Genomic DNA, 16,526 nt, shown 5'->3' with positions numbered 1-16,526 from the left:
TGATACTTCACACCTAGGTTTGATCTATTTATAACTTACCCACAGATTGGTACTTCACAACTAGGTTTGATCTATTCATAACTTACCCACAGATTGGTACTTCACACCTAGGTTTGATCTATTCATAACTTACCCACAGATTGGTACTTCACACCTAGGTTTGATCTATTCATAACTTACCCACAGATTGGTACTTCACACCTATAGGTTTGATCTATTCATAACTTACCCACAGATTGGTACTTCACACCTAGGTTTGATCTATTTATAACTTACCCACAGATTGGTACTTCACATCTTGATCCAGTCCATCCATTTTCACACACACATACTAATGGAATAAGACATTCTCCATTTACACAGTTACAGGTCATGTCCTGACATGATAAGCCATAGTAACCTTCGTTACACCTACAACACAGACATGAAAATAAAAGTTACATTTGATCATAAACATGCTTCTGTCAAAGTTGGGTAAAAATCCAGGATATTTTAAGAAAATTATCAAAATCTTAACGGAAGAGTCAATGTAATGTCAACTGGCAGAAAAGTCCATTTATAAGTAAAATACAGATAAACAAGGATTTTTTTCCCTTCAGAATTTACTTCTGGAATCTGGATACTATCTTATGATCCTAAACAAGCTTCTGACCAAGTTTGGTAGGAATCCAGGATAGTTTACTCAGGGAGATATCTCTTTATATCAGTTATGTGTTTATAAAAGTCTAGTTACATGTCTTTTAAGCATTTACATAAAACAAAAAGTTGGAAATTAATATCTATGTAACCAAAAGCTTAAAATTTATTAGGAACAAGAATGTGTCCCACTCGTACACGGATACCCCCCTCGCACTATAATTTTCATTTTCCATGGAACGTGAAATTGTGTAAAAATCTAATTTGGCATTAAAATTAGAAAGATTATACTATAGGGTACATGCGTACTAAGTTTCAAGTTGATTGAACTTTAATTTCATCAAAAACTACCTTGACCAAAAACTTAACTTGAAACTCACACTTTCATTTTCTATGTTCAGTGGACTGTTAAGTTGGGGGTCAGAAGTCTAATTTTGCTTTAAAATCAAAAAGATCATATCACAAGCAACACATGTACTAAGTTTCAAGTTGATTGGACTTCAGCTTCATCAAAAACTACCTCGACCAAAAACTTTAACCTGAAGCGGGACAAACGGACAGAGCCACAGACCAGAAAACATAATGCCCCTCTACTATCATAAGTGGGGCATAAAAAATTACGATTTTTAGTCTTGTTTCCCTTAATCAAAGTCTGCCTCCTGAGCCATAGGAGTCATACTCACTCGCAAATATTAAAGCTGGCACAGTGACCAAACTCATATAGTGTTATGTCAAAATCATCAGTTCTGTTTCCTCCACAACCTCCTGTACAATAAAAAGGGGCCACACTCTTTTCAATTATTTCTTCTGTTACTGCTGTTCCATTAAGTGATGGCAATTGCTCTAGTTTTAAAGACCATGTTCCAATTCTTCCTTCAGAACCATTAAACCTAAAAGTAAGAGTTCATAAATAATTAAATTTTAATAGATTCTGGTCATACAAGTGTATTTTAATATCTAAAATCACAGACTCTGATAATAAACATTATGTAAATTTAATAAGTTAATAATGTTACAACCTACCAACCGGTTGTCCAATTCATCTGAAAATTTCAGGGCAGATAGGTATTGACTTGATAAACAATTTAACCTCTTTGTCAGATTTGCTCTAAATGGTTTGGTTTCAGAGTTATAAGCCAAAATCTACATTTTACCCCTATGTTCTATTTTTAGCCATGGTGGCCATCTTGGTTGGTTGGTCAGATCACAGGACACATTTTTCAAACTAGATACCCCAAGGATGATTGTGGCCAAGTTTGAATAAATTTGGCCCTGTAGTGTTATGAGAAGATTTTTGTAAAAGATTACAAACAAGTGAAACTGCGAGCTACTGCTCACTGATGATACCCTCGCCGCAAGTGGATAATATAAATAGTGTAAAAATATGCAAGTGTTCGGTAAACAGGAAGTTGTCGAGTGATGAATCTGAAAACGCATCACACGGTATAGCTGACTTATATAAATCCTGAAACCAAATTTCAGAAATCCTTGTATTGTAGTTCCTGAGAAAAGTGTGACGAAAATTTTCAACTTGGCTATCATGTGTAAAATCATACAAGTGTTCGGTAAACAGGAAGTTTTCAAGTGATCAATCTGAAAACGCATCACACGGTATAGCTGATAAACAGGAAGTTGTCAAGTGATCAATCTGAAAACGCATCACACGGTATAGCTGACTTATATAAATCCTGAAACCAAATTTCAGAAATCCTTGTATTGTAGTTCCTGAGAAAAGTGTGATGAAAATTTTCAACTTGGCTATCATGTGTAAAATCATACAAGTGTCGGTAAACAGGAAGTTTTCAAGTGATCAATCTGAAAACACATCACACCGTATAGCTGACTTAAATTAACCCTGAAACCAAATTTCAGAAATCCTTGTATTGTAGTTCCTGAGAAAAATGCGACGAAAAATATTCATGGGACGGACTGACTGATGGACTGACGGACGGACAGACAGAGGTAAAACAGTATACCCTTCCTTTTTTAAAGCGGGGGTATAATTAAAGGGGGGTATAAAAATTATGAAAAAATGACTATAAAGGGCAGTAACTCCTTAAGGGGTCAACTGATCATTTTGGTCATGATCATTTATTTGTAGATCTTACTTTGCTGAACATTATTGCTGTTTACAATTTATCTCTATCTATAATAGTATTCAAGATAATAACCAAAAGCGCCAAAATTTCTTTAAAATTAACGATTCAGGGGCAGCAACCCAACAACCGGTTGTCTGATTCATCTGAAAATTTCAGAGCAGATAGATCTTTACTTGATAAACTATTTTAACCCCATGTCAGATTTGCTTTAAATGCTTTGGTTTCAGAGTTAAAAGCCAAAATCTACATTTTACCCCTATGTTCTATTTGTAGCCATGGCGGCCATCTTAGTTGGTCGGTCAGATCATTGGACACATTTTTCAAACTAAATACCCCAAGGATGATTGTGGCCAAGTTTGAATACATTTGGCCCTGTAGTTTTAGAGGAGAAGATTTTTGTAAAAGTTAACGTCAACGGACCAGGTGAGCTCAAAAGTTACATGTTAAGGTTTATTTTTGTTTGTTACAAATATTCATGTATCTAGATGTTAGAAAAATAATTAAAAACATTAGATGTTTTTAAAATGTTTGATCTCTGACAGAAAAAGAGATGGCAAATTCTTAAAAATCAATACATAAGCCAATCAATGAAGTTATGATAGTAAGACTTGTAAAATTCACAATTCCTACAGCTGGGCAGGGGGCATTACAAAATTGATGTCTAGATCATGTTGATATAAACAGCCCAAGATACACTTACCGCCTTAAGTTTGTATATTTTGTAAAAGCTATGGTATAGTTAGCTACTTCCATCCCGTATATCATATCCATTGGACGTTTAGCCTGCATGCTATATTCTCTCTGTGAGGTTGCTGTATCACTGTCCATAAATATCATTCTAGTGAACATGGCTGTCTGTAAAGGTATATCATTTTGTCATTGTCAATTGTTGCTGTATATCATTCTCCATTTTTGGGTTCATTGTAAAAATAGTATAAATCCGGCTGTTAGTTTTCTTGTTCGAATTGTTCAAATTTTGTCATTTCAAGACATTTTATAGCTTACTATGAGGTATGAATTTTGCTCATTGATGAAGACTGTATGGTTATTTATAGGTGTCATTTGGTCTCTGGTGGAGAGTTTTGCTCATTGATGAAGACTGTATGGTTATTTATAGGTGTCATTTGGTCTCTGGTGGAGAGTCTTCTCACTAACAATCATACCACATCTTCTTATTTTATATATTGAAGTTTTCAAGGTTAACAACAAGCTCAACAGCCAAGGCTTGTTAAATTAGTGTCCACCCTGTGATTATCAGGCCCATTACACAATAAATATAAGTGTCGTTTGTTCTACTTTTGATCCTTTCAACGCTACACAAAAAAATTAGAAAAATGGCTGCTGCTGCTGCATTTTTTGGGTGTTCATTCATTAGAACAGTATATTCCTTTTCAGAATGTATCTTTTTTATTATATAAGATACAGAGAAAGTTATTGCATGAAAAAAGCTCAGGAGAGCATGAAATGTAATGTTAGGCAATTATTTTACTGAATTTTTTTTAAGGTAACTAACAGGTTAAAGGGGTAATTTATTACATTTGTGTTGAATTTTGAAAAAAAACCTAACTATTAGTCTTCATTTATTTTGTTGTTTTATCTGCCATATAATAAAGAAGACACCAGTTACTCGATTCCATAGTGTATTGCAGCATACACAACATATGTAATCGTGGCACAAATAAATGGATCCGTTCTAAAAAAATTTAGTCAACCTTCTTTTTCCCTGGTCGTAATGATCGATCAAATCATATTTCCCACACCAATTAAATGTTATAAACCCATTGAGATAACAAGAAACCTTTTAACTAATCCGAATTGTTAGTTTCGCCATAGAAATGCTGAATTATTTCCATATTTACAGCTTTGTTTCAGATTTCTGCCATTTGCATTTGTCAAAATATTTGTTATTTTCCTTCTACTGCATAATTTTACTATAAAAATTGCCGAGATTTCAAGCACAAATGAGACCATGTATATCCTTGATTCAAACAAGGAAAACTTAGAGAGAACCAGAATAACAGCTGAATGGTTTAAGAATCCTGGTGAAAAATCTTTTGTCATCTCAGTATATGCCGTGTATAGTGTTGAAAGGGTTAAGATTTTACTTGTAATGTTATTTTGATTTATACGGCAATAAAAAAAGAATATATTTGATTGCCTGCCATCTGTTATAGTCCTATGAATTATTTTTTTTTTTGAAATCAGATAGGCATGAAGACTAAACAAGAATGTGTCCTCAGTACACGGATGCCCCACTCGCACTAGCATTTTCTATGTTCAGTGGACCGTGAAATTGGGGTAAAAACTCTAATTTGGCATTAAAATTAGAAAGATCATATCATAGGGAACATGTGTACTAAGTTTGAAGTTGATTGGACTTCCAACTTCATCAAAAACTACCTTGACCAAAAACTTTAACCTGAAGCGGACAGACAGACGGACGAACTGACCCACAGACCAGAAAACATAATGTCCCTCTACTATCGTAGGTGGGGCATAAAAACACTCTTAGACAAGAATGTATCCCCAGTACAGGGATGACCCATCCACATTATAATTTTCTATGTTCATAGGACCATGAAAATGGGGTAAAATCTAATCTCTAATTTGGCATTTAAATTAGAAAGATCATATCAAAGGGAACATGTTTACAAAATTTCAAGTTGATTAGACTTCAACTTCATCAAGAACTGCCTCGACCAATTTTTTTTAACCTGAAACGGGGCAGAAAGACTTGGAAGCACAGACCAGAAAACATAGTTCCCATTAAGTGTTTAATGAAATCACATTATTAGTCTTAGCGCATGCATTTTTTCTCAGTCTTCAAAAACTCACAAAATTAAAAGCACACAATAATTTCCGAATTTTACAGTATATAATACTCACAGTGGGTGGATAAGCATTAATGTGCTCTGGCCATGAGAACGGATGTGGATTTACATTCACAATGACTCCAATATATCCTGGTCTATCGCCATTTGCATTTAATTGTAGTTCACCTGTTAAACTCTTTTCCATATAAATCTACAAAATTGAGAAATAAAACTAACATTTCAAAAGTAAGTCATAAAAATATGGAATCTGTGAGTTCATAATCAAAAGCTCAAAAATAGCAAACAAAATGGATAACAACTTTCATATTCCTGACTTGGTACAGGCATTTTCTTTTGTAAAAAATGGCAGATTTTAAATCCATTAAAATCTAGAAAATCATAATACTCTCTTATAGCTATCAAATTATCAAATGCCCACTGTAAAAATCAAACCTATATGCAATATATGTACATTGTTGGAAAATATAAGATTTATTTGTAAGAGCTCTAGAAACAAGACCAAAAATGTGAGTTGGCTGATCATGAGCTTTTCTCCTGTTTGGCAGAGAGTAAAAATAAATATTACAAATCTTTGTTTTGTTCACATAAGGGCTATTCCAGAAAAAGATGTATGGGGGGTTGGAAGGCAGTTTTCGTCAGCACCCGCCACCCAGACAATTGTAATTGAGAATTATAGTGCATTATAGTGTGAAAAGTTGCTCTGATACCCATCACCCATGTATTATTAATACAATGTGCCTCCCCCCCCCCCCCCCCCCCCCCCCCCATACATTTTTTTTCTGGAATAGCCCTAAATACCAATGTGTATTTAAATCTTAACATAATTGCAATGCTGTTTTAAGAAATGATTTAGTCGTAGGTTGATGATTAGAGATGTCTCATCATTTTCCCTAAACAAGAGGGATTACTAAAAGCATGTGGAAATACTTGTAAAAGAAGTTGGCCCTCGTCTCATCCAATATAATTCTATATTCATTTAAACTTTTTTTCTGATAGACCGTCAATGTTTGTGTAATATAACAAGTATAGCTGTTTCAATAATTGGCATTGAAATCTTTCATACATATATTATTTTTCTATATTTTATCCCTAAAGAAGAGTTGTGTACGGTGTTTAGCTGACCACATAAATCCTTATATACGGTGCATAGTTTAGTTGTTGTACACCATACACAAAAACTTTATTTTCACTCGTTTATTACCCAAAAAGTTTCAAGGAATGAGTTATCACAGGTAGGTTTATGATTCAATGGTAACAATTACTTTTGCCCTGTATTAGGTTTATTTCAGATAAAACATGTAAATGTCCCAACAACTGTATCGAAATTAAAAGTTAGTGTTGACATTCACAACTAATTGGGCATGTACAAGTTAATTGTTCTTATTAGAAAGTTGTTTTATAAAAAGGAAAAAATCGATGCATAAATTATTTGGAAGCAGGAATTTCAAATGTTGAGAAATGTGCATTGAATATTGATACAGCAAGACAAAATTTTTTGTTACGGTGTAAGGTCAAAATCGATCATGCCTGCTTGGTTAATAGTACCTATATCCGGTGTACTGATGATACATGGTGGTTCTAGCCAACAGCCATCAGATTTTTTAAATACTTTGCTTACATTTCTTATTTCATCTGTAAGTCTTGGTCCTGTTATAGTCCTAGAATCATTAATTAGTTTTGACATGGCCATTCCAAACATTTTGACAGCATCATATGCAAGGGAATATTCAGCAAGAATCTGAAATTAAAATTAGAAAAATTAGAAACAGAAGCTTTTTTTTTATGGTAATTCCAGGCATAAATGTATGTAAGGTTTTGACATTGCATGATATTTTTTTGTTTCTGTCAGTATTAGAGGTTGAAGAAAATACTCTTTGTTACAAATGAAAAAAAAAATTAAAAAAAGGGGGTGGTTGGGTAAAAAAAAAGTTTTGTTCTCCTATCCCCTATTCATTTTTTTCTCTCAATTAATAGCCATAACAAAGTAATAAAGTCCATTTTATTTTCAGAAATGTTTCTGGTTGGAATAAATTTGCTGTTTTTCTTCTTCAGGTGAATCATCGTTAGATTTTTCAAAGCACTGCAAATATTCCAATACTGTAAATTCAGAAGTTATTGCGTTTTTTTTTATTATTGCTAAAAATGCGATAGGGTTATATTTGCAATGATTTGAACTCACATTTTAAATTTTTTATATGAATTAAAAAGGGTTTTCTAAAATGACAAAATTGCAATAATTTCTGAATTTATAGTAATTGAATAACAGATATTATTTCTTATGCAGCAAAAATACTGCAATCTGATTGGTTGACTACCCCGGTGTAAATAACACCCCACCCTGGTTCACCCGGGGAATAAATAAAATTTTGCCAAATTTAAAAATTAAATGAATTCTGCCAAAAGTCGAAATAAAGAAAAAGATTATAAAATTAAGAAAATGAATAATAATAAGAAAATGTTGGTTTTTTTTTCGTAAACTCAAAAGAACACAAAAATTTTCTGAATCATTCCAAAAATAAAGTAATAAAAGTATTTGACAATGAGCAGCAGCATGGACATTGAAAAAATATTACGCTGGAAAGTTTTCATTACCATTTTTACAATTTTATATCCTGGTTTCAAAATGAGTAAAGGAATTGTTCATAAGAAATAAATTCGTTATCTTGGTGTAATCAGGGGTGTACGGAATTTGACACCGTTGTTGAAAATTCTGTACACCCTGATTACTCCAAGATAACTAATATTATTTGGTTTTGAAAACTGACACAATTTTTTCTTCTTTATATATAACTTACTTCAGTGAAAGGTAGTTTAGGAACAGTTCCAAGATAATCCTTCCTGAAGGCATGACGATGTTTTTCTATCAGGCCTCTCCATACAGGAGTCTCCATGGTCATATCATAGCCAACAATCCAGCAGTGACCACCGACCATACCTTGTGAACAGGTTATATTCTGAAATATAGAAATGTGATAAAATATTATTTGCTGGAATTTTAGTATCACAATAATATCACAGGGAACATGTATACTAAGTTTTAAGTTGATTGGACTTCAATTTCATCAAAAACTACCTTGACCAAAAATTTAATCTAATTTTTAAAAATATTATTTGCTGGAATTTTAGTATCAAGAATGTGTCCATAGTACACGGATGCCCCACTCGCACTACCATTTTCTGTGTTCAGTGAAACGTGAAATTGGGGTAAAAAAACTTGTTTGGCATTAAAATTAGAAAGATTGTATCATAGCACATGTGTACTGAGTTTCAAGTTGATTGGACTTCACTTCATCAAAAACTACCTTGACCAAAAAATTTAATCTGAATTTGCACTATCATTTTCTATGTTTAGTGAACCGGGAAAATAAGTTAAAACCCTAATTTGGCATTTAAATAAGAAAGAGTGTATCATAGGGCCCATGTGTACTGAATTTCAAGTTGATTGGACTTCAACTTCATCAAAAACTACTTTGACCAAAAACTGTAACATGAAATTTGCACTATCATTTTCTATGTGCAGTGAACCAGGAAAATTGGGTCAAAACATTAATTTGGCATCAAAATAAGAAAGATCACATAGGGCACATGTGTACTGAGTTTCAAGTTGATTGGACTTCAACTTCATTAAAAACTACCTTGACCAAAAACTTTAACCTGAAGCGGGACGACCGGAAGGAAGGACAAATGAACGAACAAATGCACAGACCAGAAAACATAATGGCCCACTGCTATTGTAGGTGGGGCATAATTAAGGAACAAAATGAGACTATTTTTAAATTTCAAGAAGATAAATTTCTTTCAGCATCCTGTTCTTCAAATAGTGATTTAGTGGGGTTTTTCCCCACCATGATTTATCACAAAGGGTACACATCTATTGAGTTGTTTTGGGTTGAAAGATAGTTTTTTTTATAACCTCAATGCATAAATTCTTACTGATAATTTAGTAAAATGATTAAGACTACCAAGACATACATTTAACAAGATGGGGTTTGAGTGCCAATGAGACAACCATCCATCAAAGTTGCAATTTTAACAATTTTAAACAATTATATGTCAAAGCAGGGACTTTAACACAGAGCCTTGGTTCACATCAAACATATCTGTCTAAACCCACCCACCCCCCCAAATTAATTCTAAATTCATAAAATAGCCTTCCAACCCAAACCAATTCAATTAATTTTGGAAAAAGTCCTTTTGTTTAAGTACTTACTCCCATACATGTTGGACCTTGGTTTGCCCAAGGAAAGGCCCATCCGAACAGACCCAACATGTTCCATTGCCATCCATCTATACCGCCCATTCCTTTACTGTAAAATAAATAATCAAAGATTGTTTTTCCATAAATTATTTACACAATAAATAAAAGAAAGTTGTATTTTACCACTTAAAATTGACTAATTTTGTAGTTAATGTACATAACTTTGGGTCAGGCTCGGAACATCAGTGACTAAAACCAAAATGATGGTAAAACTCATGTTCCAGGATTGGTATATTCCAATCAATGTGTGTGTTCAGAAACAAGATTTCACGTACAATAAGTTATAAGTACCGGTTCCTGAGTTTGTGTCAAGTAATGTTGGTACTCAAGTCAAGTTAGTATAAGTCAATCCAACTACAAGTTAGTTGCCCTTTTTGAGCTCCCAATTTTAAGGATTTACTCATTTAGTCTTGACCCTCGCATAGGTCAGACAAAATTTGGGCATTTTGCAAATTATACGTCAAATAATGGGTTAAGGTGTTGTTTCCAATAATTTTAATGAATTGAAGAAGAGAAATATAGATTAATATTCAATTAAACAAATGTAAAAAAACTTAAATATAAGACTTGATTGGTATATTCCAATCAATGTGTGTGTTCAGAAACAAGATTTCACGTACAATAAGTTATTAGTATCCGTTCCTGAGTTTGTGTCAAGTAATGTTGGTACTCAAGTCAAGTTAGTATAAGTCAATCCAACTACAAGTTAGTTGCCCTTTTTGAGCTCCCAATTTTAAGGATTTACTCATTTAGTCTTGACCCTCGCATAGGTCAGACAAAATTTGGGCATTTTGCAAATTATACGTCAAATAATGGGTTAAGGTGTTGTTTCCAATAATTTTAATGAATTGAAGAAGAGAAATATAGATTAATATTCAATTAAACAAATGTAAAAAAACTTAAATATAAGACATAAGAAGTTTTGCCAGACACTGTCTATATCATAATAAGGTGGATTCTTCTAAGTACAATCAGTTTATACAAAAAATTACAAGTTTAATAGAGGGCCAGCATCCCTTTTTGTGTCATAGGGTGAAACTTTGCCATATTTATTTCTTATCTAAGATTGGTATTTAATTGCCTACATTAATTTACTATGGTCAAGCATATTAAGTATTTGTAGATTTGTTGCTTTACTGAACTTTAGCAGACTGTCTGATTGACCATTAAATTAATGTATGATGCAGCTGTGTTTTAACTGTAATAATTTCTAATTAGAAGCTAATTTATGTCTGTGTTTGTTTATATTCTGTCCCTATACTTGTGTGATCTGGATATGAATGACTATTTAATGTGTGAGAAAGTCATGAAAGTAGCAAGGGCCTTATAACAGCTCCGTGACATTTGGGAGGACAATTATCTTTTGGCACAATCTGAATCTTATGATTGTACGTGTGTGTGCAACTTAAAATCAAATACTGAAAAACAGCAACACATGTATCGTGTAAACTATTTCAGACAGGGGTTAAATTAAATGAAGACTTCGGTTTTTTTGTCTTCTGTCAAGTTTGCCTAACTACTAGGTGTGTACCGGTAAGTTTAAAGAAGCAATCAATTGTGTCTCAGGAACAAAACTTAAAGGGGGCCCAGTCGCCCATGGCTCCTAGATTTTGAGCTGGGCCCCTAAACTTTCAGTTAAATTTTAGTTGAACATATACAAACTAATTATGAAATATCTGGTCTGGGCTCCTAGCTTGAAATTCCCAAGTTTAGTCCCTGTGTCTCTCATGATTCCAAATTTTAACAAGAGTCTGTCAGACTGACCGCAAACCTGACTTTTTTTACAGCTATTTGTGTCCTGGCATTTTTTCAATACACAAAGACCTTAACTTTTAAACGATAAAAGTGAAAATTGTCAATATGGAAATTTACCTCAATTTTATCATCAGAAACAACATACTAAAATTTGAAAAGATTTTGGGTGAATGGTTCAGGACTAAATGCATAGATACTGTTTGGCAACCATGCCTGAAAGCCACCCACCTTCCATCCACAAATCAAGAACTGTTTTTTACTTTGTAAATCAGGTTTATAAAAATAAAAAACCTTCTATAGTATAATACCCATCACTATATCAACTTCATATTTTGGGTAAAAAAGTGCAGATTATACAGGACCAACTATGGTAATTTTTAAAACTTACTCAATAGCTTCTCTCATGAAATAATAGCTGACTGGTGGCATCACAAACATCCAGACAATACGACTCCCTGCATCTTTGATCTTCTCTAAGGAACTGTTGAAGGCATTAGGTGTATAAGTAGCTCCCCATACTTTTGGAATAGCCACCTATTTTATAACAAAACAATTTGATTTGTTGGAAAGACAAAAATGCTCTACTGTCCTAACACAAAAATCCAGAAAAATCTTTGACACATTGAATAGTTTTATATGAAAGATTTCTTTACAAAAATAAATAATGGTTCTATCTAAATATCCATTGTCTCACTAATGTCTCAAAATCTGAAGAAAAAAAATGCCATGCTCTGACTGGCTATTAAACAATTGGTTCACAAAAACCACAGTGTAGATACTATTCTGTACGCTATCCGGAAGTCGCGATTTTCGAAGCGAGGATTTCAAACTGGCTAACAGAACGGTTTTGTTTTGGGTGCTTTTTCTCATCATTTGTTTACTCCTATATCTATAAAGTGCTTTGCACATCTTAAATGTATGTACAACATCATAAATATCAGTAACTGTAACAAAAACATGCAGTAGAATATAAAATATACGCGTGCATCACACCAACTTCATAGAAAAAAGTGAAATCGATTGACAATTTTGCTCTCGTAGTACAAAGCAAATAATCTTTTATTGCAAATATTTGCATCAGTTTACAGTAAAATATATACTGTTTCAATATTCCTACCGTATTTAAGTAGAATGTTCGTATTTCAAATAAAAAAATATGTTTTCATTGAGGATCCCAAAATAAATTACTGTACGATCAGTCTAAAACTGACTGTATTCTAGTAGCGATTTCAGATTTTTTGTCTGTATGACCAGTCGTGATTTTGAAGAAAAAAACAACAACAAATGGAAGTTTTTAACGACCTTGACTGAAAAACAACGGCAATTTGAAGGTATATACGTGTCTATGTGATATAATTTATGATTATGTCCATGGAACTATAACGTGTAATTTCTTTCATCAGACAATACAAATATATTTCTGATGATTTTTGTAGACGGAAAAATAATTATATTTTTGTTTCGTCAGTCTTACTTAAAATCAAATGCCTATAAAGCAATACATGATTCGCTTGTGGACTTTGTATTAGTGTGTCGTTGCAGTTATCTGTTTAACTATTACATTTTTAAGACTATTTACACCGTCTACCGTTGACCAATTGGTGATTACATACATCAAGCATGTCTCTTTTAAAATGACAAAAAATAGATAGAGAAAGCTTTGTTTAAAACCTTTAGGTATTGAGGAAAGAATTAACGAAATAATACCCCGCCACTTCTATAGTCCATGTTTTGGAAAAAAATAAACCACCAGAAAAACTAAATTATAGGTACACAGGGGCATCATTTAATAACGAATATGAGAAAGTTTATACTTTTATTAATACTAGTACTAGTATATGGTAAGTTTTTGAAAGTTGCGTATAGTAAGCGGGTACCACCCAATAAGGTAGGGAAAAGTCCATATCATGGAAATAAAAAACTGATGATTTTTCGAAAAACCAAAATAAGAGGTACACAATTGAATTAAATGATAAGGAATCTGAAAAATATTCATTAATTTATGACAAGTGTCTTAAGGAAGTTGTGGATATAAAATAGGTACGCCCAATATGAGGTTATGACAAAGTCCGTATTTTAGATAGAGAAACATCAAAAATATTTTTATAAAAAATTCGAAATAGAAGGTCCATAGTACATTAATAGATTTAAAATGGAGCGATTTTAGAAAAGTTTAACAATTCGTTTTGGAGGTCACAGTTGGAAATACCTGATGGGTGCCCCCATATAATGCAATGTTCAAGTCCGTATCTTATATAAAGAAACCCCTTAAAATATTTTTAATAAAATAAGAAATATATCCCTTTTTTTTTATATAAATAAGGCTGTTAATTTTCTCGTTTGAATTGTTTTACATTGTCATTTCGGAGCTTTTTATAGCCGACTTTGTGGTATTGGCTTTGCTTATTGTTGAAGGCCATACGGTGGCCTATATTTGTTAATAGCTGTGTCATTTTGATCTCTTGTGGACGGTTGACTCATTGGCAATCATACCGCATCTTCTTTTTTATATTGTAATTTATGATACGGAATCCAAGTAAAAAATAATTAATAGTTATACCAGTGACGGATTCAAGAAAATTGGGATCCGGCGGTTTGAAACTCTTTTTTAACTTTCAATGCATTTGTATGGGAACATATATTTGGAATCCTCTTTTCTCCTGGATTGGACCCCCTCTCCATTTAAAAATGTCTGGAAACCCCAATGTATATTAAATGGTTTATGAGGAGATGCGCTTGCAAAACTGGCGAAACATGTTGTTCCAGTCCAACGGACGAACGGAAAGACGGACATCATTATCACTATAAACCATCGCTTTACAAAGTGGTGAACAATTGAGTGTGAAAGAGACAGATCTACATCCAAAAACAAAGTGAAGGAACTGTGATCAATTATAGGCTACAGTACGGCCTCGAATGTTTGTAAATTCATGCATTTTTATATAGTAACAATTAAATCTGTGTGTTTGTACAATTTTAAGTATAACGGAGGACATTTCTGAAACTTCTATAAACAAACAAATTTTAACCTTCTTCTTATTTCAGCCACATTCAAACATCCTTATACTTAATGTAGTAAGTCGAGTACACCCTATCAAGCTAAAACATGTTTGAAAAGTTTACAGGATGTGCATTTATTAAAATATATTTGTGTTATTTAGAAAAATGACATCTTCTAATGTATCGTAAATAACTTTGAAATCACTACTAGAATACAGTGAAATAAAGACTGATCATACAGTTTCAAAATATACAAGCTCGACTGATCGTACAGTGAGAAATTCAAACAAGTGTAAATTTCTTATTTCTGGCTTCAAAGATCTGGCTGAAACTTTTACCACCACTTAAAATATACTCTATTTAGTAAATTAAGTCTGGATTTTACGTTAATTTGTACAGTAAGAGTGCAAAAAGATTGTATTTAGGTTCACCGACTGATTTTCCTTAGTGATGCACTTGGAAATCTCTTAATTAAGGCAAAGATACGAATAATGAATGTGCTAAATTTAATTATAAACCATTTGTGAATATCGATGTCAGCTGAATTAATCATTAAGCAATGTACAGATGAACATCTTACCGTTTAATATAGTATATCCGACAAATTTAAAATGTGATCCAAAACGTTCTCGCTTCGAAAATCGCGACTTCCGGAAAGCGTACAGAATAGTATCTACACTGTGAAAAACTGGTTTCGCTCACATGGCAAAAAGTTTGCTCGTCTATAGTTTCTACCTTACTAATAGTTTTCAGGTAAATAAACAGAAACAGGAAATAAGTAAACAAGAGTGCACACACTGAAATGGCTCGCCTTCTTTACTTATCATTGATATTAGTTGATAGTCCTAAGAATAAAGCTTTATTACAACTGTCACATACACTTAACAATAACCAAGATAGCTAAGCAAAGACCAATGAACCATGAAAATAAGGTCAAGGTCAGATGAACCATGCCAGGCAGACATGTACAGCTAACAATGCTTCCATACAACAAATATAGTTGACCTATTACTTAGTTTAAGAAAAATAGACCAAAACACAAAAACTTAACACTGTGCAATGAACCATGAAATTAAGGTCATGGTCAAATTAAACCTGCAGGACTGACATATAGATCATAATATATTTTCATACACCAAATATAGTTGACCTTTGGCATATATTATTAGATAAAAAGACCAAATCTTAAAAACTTAACTTTGACCACTGAACCATGAAAATGAGGTCAAGGTCAGATGACATCTGCCCGCTAGACACGTACACCTTACAATCATTCCATACAACAAATATAGTAGACCTATTGCATAAAGTATGAGAAAAACAGACCAAAACACAAAAACTTAACTATAACCACTGAACCATGAAAATGAGGTCAAGGTCAGATGACACCTGCCAGTTGGACATGTACACCTTACAGTCCTTCCATACACCAAATATACTAGACCTATTGCTTATAGTATCTGAGATATGGACTTGACCACCAAAACTTAACCTTGTTCACTGATCCATGAAATGAGGTCGAGGTCAAGTGAAAACTGTCTGACGGGCATAAGAACCTTGCAAGATACGCACATACCAAATATATTTCTCCTATTACTTATAATAAGAGAGAATTGAACATTACAATAATTATGAACTTTTTTTTCAAATGGTCACTGAACCATGAAAATGAGGTCAAGGACATTGGACATGTCAGACAGAAACTTCGTAACATGAGGCATCTATATACAAAGTATGAAGCATCCAGGTCTTTCATCTTCTAAAATATAAACCTTTTAAGAAGTTAGCTAACACTGCTGGATCACTATCCCTATGTCGAGCTTTCTGCAACAAAAGTTGCAGGCTCGACAAAAATTATCACTTATAGTGACTACAGTTTAAGACAGGGAGCTCTAATATTTGGTTCAAATTTGAAACTTATTTTAGGGCTATTCCATTAAAATG

The 16,526-nt window shown here is 33.1% G+C and overlaps 1 protein-coding gene across 1 annotated transcript in view; it reads right to left on the bottom strand.

The window, feature by feature from the left end:
• LOC134692699 (uncharacterized) overlaps positions 1-16,526 on the bottom strand; it is a 63,728-nt gene that overhangs the window by 26,811 nt on the left and 20,391 nt on the right. Inside the window, exons 12-19 of the mRNA XM_063553178.1 lie at positions 11,971-12,116; positions 9,780-9,876; positions 8,365-8,523; positions 7,188-7,307; positions 5,622-5,759; positions 3,436-3,590; positions 1,320-1,526; positions 277-411 (exon numbers count right to left, since the gene is read on the bottom strand). Coding sequence (XP_063409248.1) covers positions 277-411; positions 1,320-1,526; positions 3,436-3,590; positions 5,622-5,759; positions 7,188-7,307; positions 8,365-8,523; positions 9,780-9,876; positions 11,971-12,116 — 1,157 coding nt within the window. The remainder of the gene's footprint in view (positions 1-276; positions 412-1,319; positions 1,527-3,435; positions 3,591-5,621; positions 5,760-7,187; positions 7,308-8,364; positions 8,524-9,779; positions 9,877-11,970; positions 12,117-16,526) is intronic.

The sequence above is a fragment of the Mytilus trossulus genome, chromosome 12, assembly GCF_036588685.1.
Source record: "Mytilus trossulus isolate FHL-02 chromosome 12, PNRI_Mtr1.1.1.hap1, whole genome shotgun sequence".
In the NCBI taxonomy this organism is placed as follows: Eukaryota; Metazoa; Mollusca; class Bivalvia; order Mytilida; family Mytilidae; genus Mytilus; species Mytilus trossulus.
Note: the sequence above shows the minus strand (reverse complement) of the source record. Positions and strands in the feature narration are given on the sequence as shown.